The sequence below is a fragment of the Lissotriton vulgaris genome, chromosome 1_2, assembly GCF_964263255.1.
Source record: "Lissotriton vulgaris chromosome 1_2, aLisVul1.2, whole genome shotgun sequence".
In the NCBI taxonomy this organism is placed as follows: domain Eukaryota; kingdom Metazoa; phylum Chordata; class Amphibia; order Caudata; family Salamandridae; genus Lissotriton; species Lissotriton vulgaris.
This window is the reverse complement of record NC_141686.1, coordinates 296,405,901-296,418,048: the sequence shown is the minus strand read 5'-3', so window position 1 is coordinate 296,418,048 and position 12,148 is coordinate 296,405,901. Positions and strand designations below refer to the sequence as shown.

The window sequence follows — 12,148 nt, the reverse complement described above, 5'->3', positions numbered from 1 at the left end:
GGCTCCCTGCGCCAGCCTTTCGCCTGCCTCTCCTCCTGGGCCTCTCTTTTTCCTGCACAGAGGCCCCTGCTTCTACGCACTGATCATGGTCTAATCTCCTAGCACTGTTCAGGATCCTGGGACAGTCAAGGGGTTCCTCCTTCCAACTGCCCATTGCGCCTTGCTCCAGCACCTTCTGCCTCAGCAGACCACACCCCAGAGAGAGCTTTTCTTCCTGTGCAAACACTTTTTAAAGTTTTGGGGAGGTGGCTGGCAGGGAGTCTCTGTTTGTCCTATCAAACAGCAACGCATCACTTCACTGACCCCGCTCCCTCCTTCCTGCCCAGGCCTCTGGGTTGGTTCAAGATGGCGTCGTCCAGGGTCTCCTGCCACATGGTCTCTGAAAGCCCCTTCCCCCCAGAGCTGCCTTCTCCCTTATGCAGCTAGGTGCCAGTCACCCAGTGACAGCTGGTGATGGATTAGCCTGAAGCTCCACCCATCTTCTCTCCTTGGATGGAAGGTCATCAATCCAGGCTGCTAGGGTCAGCCCCAACCAGGCCCTGGTTATGAGCTGACTCAGAGAAATATAACATTTCTGGATGACCCAAAAGCAGTACAAATATGACTTTGGTCTCTGCAGAATACTTCTTCTCACATAGGTTACAGTGGGCTTTGGTGCGTGCCTGGAATTTGTAGGCACTAGGAAAGTAACACTAGCCCATGTGCTCCCTATCCCCATAAGAGAATAATGGAACAAACACTCTAAAGCACACTGACTCTCCCTGGCATGTTTCTTCCCACTGTGTAAAGCCTATTCGATGTCACCACCCCATTCTGCATAAATCCTGCCACACCATTCACTTTGTAGATGCTCCTGGACTGCGCACGCCAGGACGCATGCACGCATGTACACATGTGTCTGCATGTAACCAGCCCGGTGCCCCTTACTCCCGCTGCTGCGCAGCGGCTTAGTCAAGCTAGGGGGACACCAGTAAAATCCACATGCAGTCTCTCTCATCATGATTTCACTGTGGGTGAGTTCAGAGTGTCAGAATCACCTCCTAACAGTGATCGATGCAATTTGTATCTTTATTAAACAACTACTCGTAGCGAGTGCTCCCTGTCTGCCACTACTATCCCTATCAAGCTCCCTGTACGATATTTTTTTTATGCTGAGACCCCGCTCTGACATATACATTACTGGTCATGTAGAGAGCCCTGTCTGACACTACTATTACTACTGCAATCCCTGTCTGGTGCTACCAATCGTTAGAGGTCCTTGTCAGATGCCAATGTTTGTCAATAGATTCCAAGTCTGAGGCTTCCATGTATTGAGCGATCTCTTCCTGACTCTATTATTCATAGAGAGGGCGCTTCCTTATGAGGCTCATGGACATGAGGACTTCTGCTGGACTTTGAGCGAGGGCGAGACCTACCAGGGACGCACCCTGGCTGGACGAACCTTGGTTTGAATCCTTGTCGAGCTTCTTGTGCAATGCAGAGTGCCTTGACTGAGATTCTGGGCGCTACCAGCACCCACAGCAGTGCTGGAGGAGGCTTTGACGTGTGTGTGATCCCAAGGATGGAGGTGTCACAGCCGCCCAGGCTGCACCTTACTAATCCTGGGTATGTCCGTCAGCACAAACAAGGGTTATGTCATAAACACTTACATAAAGCTTAACAACTGTGGGGCAAAAACGCGTCCTTGACGCACTCTTACGAGGGCTCTGGACTTCTTCGAACTCACTGCCAGGCAAGTGAGACAAGTGCTGACCCAGAAATCGTCTCACCCACAGTCCAGTCAAAGACCACCTCTGCTCTTCGGCCTCAAACCGGAGACCGTGAGCACCTCTCCTCAAACCGGAGACCGCGAGCACCTCTCCTCAAACCGGAGACCGTGAGCACCTCTCCTCAAACCGGAGACCGCGAGCACCTATCCTCAAACCGTAGACCGCGAGCACCTCTCCTCAAACCGGAGACCGCGAGCACCTCTCCTCAAACCGGAGACGGCGAGCACCTCTCCTCAAACCGGAGACCGCGAGCACCTCTCCTCAAACCGGAGACGGCGAGCACCTCTCCTCAAACCGGAGACCGCGAGCACCTCTCCTCAAACCGGAGACCGCGAGCACCTCTCCTCAAACCGGAGACAGTGAGCACCTCTCCTCAAACCGGAGACAGCGAGCACCTCACCTCAAACCAGAGACAGTGAGCACCTCTCCTCAAACCGGAGACGGCGAGCACCTCTCCTCAAACCGGAGACCGTGAGCACCTCTCCTCAAACCGGAGCCCGTGAGCACATCTCCTCAAACCGGAGAGGGCGAGCACCTCTCCTCAAACCGGAGACTGCGAGCATTGGTCTTCATCAAAGGAAGTCCCATCAGAGAAACTGGACTCCTTCTGCAGAGCGGAGAAGGTTAAAGACAAGTGGAGGGAACTGGTCCATGCCTCTTTTTTCTTGCATAGAGCATCGACGACTCATCAGGGGTAGTAAGCGCTAGAAAAATGCAATTACAATTCCAACAGATAGGGTTCTATGATGAGGGCCAATTCTACTAACTCCCACAAGGACGCTGGTTGCGTTCATTGCGCTGATTCATCCCTAATTTCCACCTTAAGTCCCAGTCAGAAATGTCTCACCTGCAGTGCTTAGTTTGGAAAAAGTATAAATGCCTTGGCCCTCGTCACACGGTGACTGCAGCTTGCACCACCCATTGCCTCAACCAGCGCTATACCAACACAGCTACCGCCATCACACATCTACAAGTGTGACAAGTGGGACTATTCCAGGCCACCAATGCTACAAGAATGGCTTGTGCAGGTATGAGTCATTTTAAGGCATATTGGATTATTTAACAAGTGTTGTTGTGCTAATCTCTAAACTGGACAAACAGCACCACCATGTGGAGGACTGTCATAAGCACCAGTGTTGACAATTAAGTGGTGGAGCCGAGCTCCGGAAACCACAAGCTCAAATTAAGAACTCTTCACCAAAATCTTTACTCCCAAGTGAACTCAGCAGCCAACCGACGAGGACGAGGTACATAAAGTAGTCCATCGGCGTTCCCTTTGCAGGACGTCGCACAGAGGCTCCTCCCAGACAATGCTCTTCAGGCATCTTATGAAATGAACTCTTGAAGGGAGCATCAGTATTGTTATGCTATATTATAATGTTTTATAAAGCGCACAGCTGCCCCGGCAAAGGGGGGTCCCAGCGCTGATAGCAGAAATTAGGAGGCTACTAGCAGAGAGCAGGGCCTATAGCGGGGGGGAGAGGTGCGTTTTAATTGCCTTATGAAATGCCAGGTAGTTATTCATGCTGTGGATAAGTATTGGAAGAGAGTTCCAGAGTTTGGATGCCGGTGTACGGAAGGAGTGCCCACCAGCCCGCACCTTCCTCACCCGGGGAACGCACACCAGATGTTAACCCACAGAGTGGAGTTGGCGCGTGGGTGCATAAGGTGAGAGCAAGTTGACCCAGATGCCAGGAGAGGAAAAATTCAAAATTTTAAAAGCAATGTAGTGGGACTTAAACTCTACGCGTTTGGCTTCTGGCAGCCAGAGCAGTCGGCAGATGGACTAGTAGTAGAGCAGGTTCTAGGGAGTCCAAGGAGCGTTCTGGCAGCCACGTTTTGAACCCTCTGCAATCTCAGGATTTCTGTCTTGTTAGTCCCCAGGTATAGCGAGTAAGCATAATCCAACCTAGACAAGATGGAGGCCTGAATGACAACTTGCCTAATGGACGGATCAAAAAAAAACAGCAGCGACTTGAGCCCCCGCAACATGCCAAAACAGGTCCGCAATGTGCCCCGCAATATGCAATATGCCAAAACAGGTCAGACAAGGATTTGACCTTGGTGGAGTCAGAAACAAACTGAGCCGGTCGAAAGGGCCAAGTGGGCCAGAGGAGAATCCAGAACTCCCTTTAGTTCCATTAGATTTCCAGAACACCAAAGGGTTCTGGGACCGACCACAGGAAGCTCTCCAGCAGCCGGGGTCAGTCTGTGCTCTTGTAGTTCTCGAGTGTCTGTTTATAAGACTACTGCAGTTCAGTTCTTTGTAGAATTTATAGTATTAGCTCTCAGCTCAGGGTTTCAATGCTTTTGCATTTGACTTGTGATGGACACCTATTAACGACTACTGGAACTGCAGTTTCATGAAAGGAATTCAATGCGTTAGCATTGGACTCGTGAGGGACATCGAGTAACGTCTAGAGGAACTGCAACTTGATGTAATAATTTCAATGCTTTTGCATATGACTTGTGAGGGACACCTAATAACGACGAGTTGAACTGCAGCTCTTTGTAGAATTATTTTGATATATTGGATACTATAATATTCACTGCCCACTGCTAATCTCGTCCCATAATGCTTTGCAGGGCCTTTGGTTGGGATGATATTTTTGCCAAGAACTGTGCTTGGGGTGGTCCTAAGAGGATGGGACCACCACTGACTAGTTCAGCATGATATGCTCTTTGTGTTCAAGGCATCTGCTTGGTCCCCCCCCCCCTACGTTAGGAGGGACACCAAAATCATCACCTCTCTCATTGACTGATATTTTTATTTGAAAGTTCACTTTTGTGAATTAATTATATGCTTTTTAGCATGTAAAGTTGCTTTATCAAAGCATTTGTGGGTGCAGTTTAGTAGCTGACTTCCATTCTTGGCAGACTTTTCGGAGTGTGAGCTGCCGCTCGGGTAGCGGGCAGCAGGAATACCCGCATAAACTGCAGTTCTAACTGCACTCTGCCTCTCACTCCTAAGTGCACCATAGGCACCATTTACAATTAACTTATAGAAAAGTTCATTAGGCCCAGTAGAGAGTTTTGATGTACAACACATGCTTATGAGAGGAAGCCAGAGAACTTTACTACGGCTTAGCAGTGGTAAACTGCACAGAGGTATAAAGCCAGCAAAAATAAGGTTTAGAAAAAGAGAAAAATCTGGTTGACTATGCAAAAAAAGTGAATTAACTCAACCCATGCACTTGACCTGAGGGTCGCACCCACCTACTTTACTTACCCGTAAAATCCCACCTTACTCTTTAAGAAGCCGTATAGATCTCACCCTCATTCTACCAGTGCTCTGACGATGTCAGCAGCGTCCTCGCGTGCTCAGGACCCTGTCTCAACGCACTCCTCCTCTGGTGACGTCAGTTCCACAGTCCTGTTCAAGTGTCTGATGACATCACAGGTCTGTTCCTTCCTCGTGTGTCCCTTGGGTGTGACTCTTTACTGCCCTGTCCTCACATATGGCCATACATCTCATGAGGCAGCCTATCCTGTGCCAGGACCCTATCTCAATGCACTCCTCGCCTGGTGATGTCATTCCCACAGTCCTGTTCAGGTGTCTGATGACCTCACAGGTGTGTTCCATTCCTTCTGTGTCCCTTGGGTGTGACTCTTTACTGCCCTGTCCTCACATATGGCCATACATCTCATGAGGCAGCCCATCCTGTGCCAGGACCCTGTCTCAATGCACGCCTCGCCTGGTGACGTCAGTCCCACAATCCTCTTCTTTCTCTCCATCCCTAGGTGTACATCCCCACCGTCTTTGAGAAGTACACAGCCAACTTTCAAGTGGGCAGCAAGAGCGTGGAGATCAACCTCTGGGACACTGCAGGTGAGAGCGGCGCGCGCATTCTGCGTCTGTCCAGGGGGTGGCGCGTGCCCAACCATGCGCCTGGAGGAGGGCGCCTTTGGGGACAGGAGTGCTCATATTGACAGGTCTATGGATGTGTGTGTGTAGTTTGAGAGTGTACGTGTGCATGTGTGTGTGGGTGTGCATGAGTGTTTGCACATGTGTGAATATGTGTGTGCATGTATGGTGGGTGTTTGTGTGCGCGAGTGTGCATACATGAATGCGTCTGTGTATGTCTGAATGTGCATACACATGGCACTAATGTGTACAAATGTGTATGTGTGAGGAGTGTTTGTGTGCATTTCTTAGTATATGCATTTCTCCTTGTGCACGTGTATGTGAGTGGTGTATGTCTGTGTATATGTGGCGACTGTGTGTGGTTCGGGTGTGTGCATGAGCATGTGTGTGTTTGTGCATGTTTTTGTGCTTCTACATGTGTGTGTGGGTGTGTGTGCAAGTACATGTGGTGTTTCTACTTGTCTGAATGCATGTGTATATGTGTGGTGTGTGGGCTTGTGTGCATGTGTTTGCATGCATGAGTGTTTGTGCATTTGTGTATATGTTGTGTTTGATTGTGCATCTGTCTATATGTGTGTAGATGTGTTTTTGTGTGTTTGTGCTTATGTGTGTATGTGATTGTCAGTGTTTGCTCATGTATGCATGCACGTATGTGTGGTGTCTCTGCTTGTGTCCGTGCATGGGTATATGTGTGGCGTGTGTGCACACGTGCATGTGTGGTATGTCTGCTTGTATGTGTATATGTGTGGATGTGTGAGTGCATGTGTATATGTGTGGTGTGTGAGCACTAGTGCCTGTATGTGATCCTTATGTGTGTGTTTTGCACATTTGTGTGTATGTGTGGCGTGTATGCTTGTATGTATGTACGTGTGTGGGTGTGTGATTGCATGCGTGTTTATAAGTGGCATTTGTTCCCTATGTTAGCATCAATATGGGGACTCGACTAACAATGGGATGTGGTTAAAGACTACCTTTGTTGGGGGCTTGAGTGCACTGTGTGCACCCCACCCCACCCCCCACGTTTAAAAGTTTGTTTCTTTATCCAGGGATGTCACCTGTGCTCTAATGTCCTAACGTTTGTGGTGTTCCAAGGGGATCTGGAGTTAGCAAATTAACCCGTAATGGAAGTCATGTTACCTGGTGTAGTCAGGTCCAGCGGTGCAGGCGGGGTGAAAACGCACACTCAAAGAAGAAACACAAGGCAGTGCAACGGTGGCTGCCAGACTGCACATATTTATGCACCTGAAAAGAGTATACATGTGCAACAGTTTTTATCGATTTAAACTAGTTAAAACACCCTTGATCCCTGTGGGAGTTGAATACAAGGGTTTCTTATGGGATGATGAATGCAGTTAATTTGAAAGGATTAATTGCAGGCAATCTTCAAAACTTGAATTGGCAAACAAGTTAGCAAACATGTCATAAGGCAGGGAAGAAATATTCAGACATATGACATTGTGTGAGCACTTTCTGTCATTTTTTTTATCAATCTTTCCATATAAGTGCTGGCAGCATCAAGTGACACGTGTTCCCACCTCTGGACTTTTTAAGGATGCCTTTAAAACGGTGCTCTTTCGCATCTCACCCTCGACTGCTCTGTCTCTCCTACCTTCCCTCAGGAGGAGACAGTATGTGCTAAAGGGACACCTCAGTCTGTGTGCTCCTGTAGCTGCCCATGCTATGTTTGGCCTCTCGGCGCTGTGCGCGCACCCAGAGGTGTTGTTGCCACGTAGATCTGGGGTTCCCTCTAGGTTGGGGTCTGGTTTCCTGGAAGTCATAGCTCTTCTCTTGTATCTCCCCTGGTCAGTATCCCTCAGTCCATGTCGCTTGGTTCCAGTGTGTGTGCAACTCAGTCCCAGGACCTCTCGACATTGTTTTGATAATTCTGAAGTGATGGAAGCAAAAATTTTATTAGAATCAAAAGAAATAAAGACATTGGGCCCGATTCACAGAATGAACTTAAGACTCAATCCTAAACTTACTACGATTTTGGTATTCACAGAATGCACTTACCACTTTTGGCATTCACAGAATGAACTTACTACTTTTGGTATTCACAGAAGTTAGGATTTTGTCTTAAGTTTGTCTTAAGTCTGTCTTAAGTCTGTCTTAAGACAAACTTAAGACAAAATCCTAACTTCTGTGAATACCAAAAGTAGTAAGTTCATTCTGTGAATGCCAAAAGTAGTAAGTTCATTCTGTGAATGCCAAAAGTAGTAAGTGCATTCTGTGAATACCAAAACAGTAGTAAGTTTAGGATTGAGTCTTAAGTTCATTGTGTGAATCGGGCCCACTTAGCTTTGTGTTGTGCAAAGGATAAACATTTGCTTAAACCTTAAATTTTAAACATAGATTTTATTTTTGAGACAATGCAACCAAGTACGAGCAATCAAATAGCTATCAGATGATAAGTACAAAACATTAAGTGGACTGAGATTTACACAATATAAAAACAAGGAATAATGGATCGAAAATAGTTTCATATACAACTTCTCGTTATAAGACTTATGAACCAAAGAGACGCAAGAGGGGGGGAGAGGGAGGAAAGGAGAAGCAAGGATAAATGAAATACTACAACTGTAATCATTTAAATACATATGAAGGTAAAAAAGCTTTTTTTTTTTTTTAAATATTTTTATTTTTCCTTTCAAAGAAAGAAACACACATTAAAGTAACAAAAAATAAACAAGCTTTTCTCATCTTACATTTGTTCACCTCACAATATCAACGAAAAATCCTTAATCGAAAGAAACAACAAAAAAAAAAAAGAAACCATATACATTTCATTGAAGGGAGCCAATACATGGACATATCATATTTTGGCATTTCAGTAGTTTATACCCTATCAACCTATTCCTGCCCTCCATTTCTCCAGTGGTCCCCAAATCTTGAGGCCCCGAGTTCTCCCGACCCTGCCTTTTCTAGCATAAATATGTTTCTCAAGATTATATATAGCAATAAGATTTGCTAACCATATTTGTATAGATGGAGGACTCTTATCTAGCCATACTCTGGCTAACATTAATCTAAACACAGCAGCTGCCATAAACAAAAACATTACGTCGCCCGAGTCCGATTGTGGATTTCCCTCATCAACCCCCAACATAATTAAGCTTACTGAAAAGGTTATCTGTATCCTTAATGTATTAACTAAAAAATGTTCAATGTCCTTAATTAATGTATGTAGCTGCGGACATGTAGCAAACATGTGGACAATATCAGCCTCGATGGAGTTACATCTAGGACATGTAGTGCCCTCTGAACCCCCCCACTTCGCAATCCTAGCTGGAGTATAATACAATGAAAACAAGGTTTTATAATGCTGGGCTTGCAAGGGGGCAGAACAAAGCATGGTCCGACCTAGCTCTAGGGATTCGTTAAAAACTTCCGGGGTAGCCTCTATCCTCTCCTCCCATTTAGCCCTATGCTTATCTAGGTCATCTGGTCTATTTTTTGCCAGGGCAGCATATATTAACCTAATGGAGTATTCCTCTCCCGCAATTATCCCTTCCATCAGCTCATAAGGTTGAAAACCCAATGGACCCCCTTGCTTGTTTCTTAAAAAACTCCTGATCTGAAGATATTTAAAAAAATCTCTTCTATTTATGTTGTATATATTCACCAAATCCTCGAATTGTACCATAATCTCAGAGTTCATTAAATCCCCAATTTGATGTATCCCTTTATCTTCCCAACCAGCCATTACATGATCAGAAAAAATTTCTTCAGGGAAGGATTTATTTTTATAAACTTTGGTGTATCTATTAAACCTGCCCATACCTGTTTTCTTCAAAAAAGAACTCCATATTTTTAGTGCCGCCCTAAGTGTCTTATACGCCTGTCTTCTAAGCTGACCCAAGTCAGTAAAATAGAGAAAGCAATTCTCAGCATTCTCTCCTAGTACCGCTGTTTAGGCTTCCACTGACATATTAATAGACTTTGATGACCCTCCTCCTCCCCCTATCAGTCCCTGGATATACTGGAGAGCTGCAGCCAAATAGTACATCCTAAAGTCTGGTGCGCCCCAGCCCCCTCTATCCCTTGGCAACGTAATAAATTTATAAGCCCTACGAGTTTTTCCTTGGGCCCATATAAATCTATTAACTACATTCTCCAACATACTAAACCATTTATTCTCGAAAATTAAAGGTATTGACCTAAATAAATACAAAAATTTGGGTAAGACCATCATTTTTAACACATTCGTGCAGCCAACCAGTGAAAGGTGCAAGTTATTTATCCTTTCCAAATCACTTTTTACCTTCACAATCAATGGCTTGATGTTACACTCGACTACCTCCTCCAAATTTGCGGAAATATCAATCCCTAAGTATATTGCACTGCTAACCACCCTAGTATCCTGACTAATTGCAAACCTATTCAAGATTATTTGGGTCTTTGTTTTGTTTAGACTATAACACGATACCAGTCAAAATTCCTGTGCCTCTGCTTCTCTACCTATCATAGCCCTATCTGGGTTGGGAGTCAGTATAGCAACATCATCCGCATAAGCGAGGGTTTTCACGGTACTGCCATTTATTGTCATAGTCTGAATCTCAGGGTTTCCCTCTAATTTGCGAAGTAGTGGCTCTATGTATAAGGCAAAAAGTAATGGAGAAGACGGGCAACCCTGTCTGGTCCCTCTTTGTATATGTACTGGATCTGAATGCTCTCCATTTACTCTTATTTTTGCGACCGGGTTTCTATATAAAGCTTGTATAGCTTGTATGTAACCTGGCCCGATACCACACCACTTCATGACCTCCCATAGATAGTCCCAGGCGACCCTATCAAATGCCTTCTCGGCGTCTAAGAAGAGAGCCGAAATAGGATCGCCTGCCACCTCTGCCGCATCAAACATAGTGATGACTGTCCTAATATGCTGTGTAGTACCCCTCCCGGGTATGAAACCATGCTGTGATGGGCTCACCAGATGTTCTATACAGCCTGCAAGTCTTTTTGCCAGCATCTTCGAGTATACCTTAACATCTGAGTTCATCAGAGTAATTGGCCTGTAGGATCCAGGGAGAGTTAAGGGCTTCCCTTTTTTAGCAATAACAATTATATCTGCCCCTCCCCATGAATCCGGTGCCTGCCCCCCTTGTTGTACATATAACATAACCTCAAACATATAGATCAATAAACCCTCCCTAAATACCTTGTAAAACTCAATCGGGATTTGATCCGGACCGGATGCCTTTCCTGACGGCAAACTACTTAATGCATCGTTGAATTCCTCTAGACCCAAAGTAGATTCTAAGATATCCCTTTATTCTCCTGTAAGAAGTGATGGGACTAGATCTTTAAGGTAATTATTAATTTCCACTGCTCCCCCTGTGCCTTCCCGTGTATAGAGTTTTTCATAAAATATTCTGAAAACATATCTTATCTTATCCGGTTCTGTAACAATGTTATCCAATGGGTCCAGTATTTCCTTTATCTCTGCAGCTGCCCTCTGTTGTCTAACCTTGACTGCTAGTATATGAAGGTAAAAAAGCTTAATACATTTAAAAAGGTATTAACCAATAAATAGAGGAAATTGCTGTAAAACAGAGTATGATAGCAATTTAAAGCGAGCGAAAAAAACATTTGTGGAAACCTGATTTTCACACATCACAGTTTTTGCACTATATAGTTTTATCAGTTAAATTCATGTCTGTGCAAATGTAGTGGGTGTTTCAGTGGAGACTGTCCTGTCGGTAAATGACTGTGTGCTCCTGCACCATGCTTCAATGATATATTTTAGACAGTTACTCCAAAATTGCATCCCCAGCAACATGCCATGCCCTAACGACTCTCCTGATGAGTGGGCGTGGCCGATTTGTGTCACTTGTTCTTCGTCTGATGCTTGGATTTTTCACAACCCCTATGACTTCAGTGATGTAATACCGATGGCAGCACCCCTACTTTGAAACTTGTTCCAGTACTGCTGTCTCTTCATGTTCCCTTCTTGTAGAAATAAAAACCGTTTTAGGGGTTCACTGATACACCTGGTCCTTAAACCAACAAAGAAAAGATTGGCACAGAAGCTGTAATATCAAAAAGAAGTATGTATTAACCTCACATGAGGCAGACTGCGTCATGCAGTACCCTCAGGCCGCTGTATGAGACAGTCTAAGGAGTACAAGGATCACAGGGCTTATATACCCCATTTACCGATGAGTATGCAGGAAGACTCACAAAGAGGCAGTACAAGTGTGCACACAAATACATATAAGGATACATAAGAATCGCTTAGTCAACAGAGTGGGAGGAGAGACTAAACTGCTTACATCAGTAAGAATAGCCTGACACTTACATATTAGAACAGGGTTATTGGCAGGTCTTTCTGAGCTTGTGCAAGGCTCTGGTGCTGTGCTGAAAGAGTTACCTAAAATAGATGACACAAGCAGAATACAAGGGCAGTCAACAGTGAAGAAGGAGAAAGCACTTAGCGAGCACTGTGGCTAGCTAAAATGGCTGCCAGAAAACAAAATGGCTTCAGCTGATGCTAACAGCCATTTCAGCTAGTTTC

The 12,148-nt window shown here is 45.4% G+C and overlaps 1 protein-coding gene across 1 annotated transcript in view; it reads left to right on the top strand.

Moving 5' to 3' along the window:
* The window catches only part of RHOD (ras homolog family member D), a 123,319-nt gene that overhangs the window by 48,191 nt on the left and 62,980 nt on the right, over positions 1-12,148 (top strand). Inside the window, exon 2 of the mRNA XM_086953274.1 lies at positions 5,511-5,598. Coding sequence (XP_086809400.1) covers positions 5,511-5,598 — 88 coding nt within the window. The remainder of the gene's footprint in view (positions 1-5,510; positions 5,599-12,148) is intronic.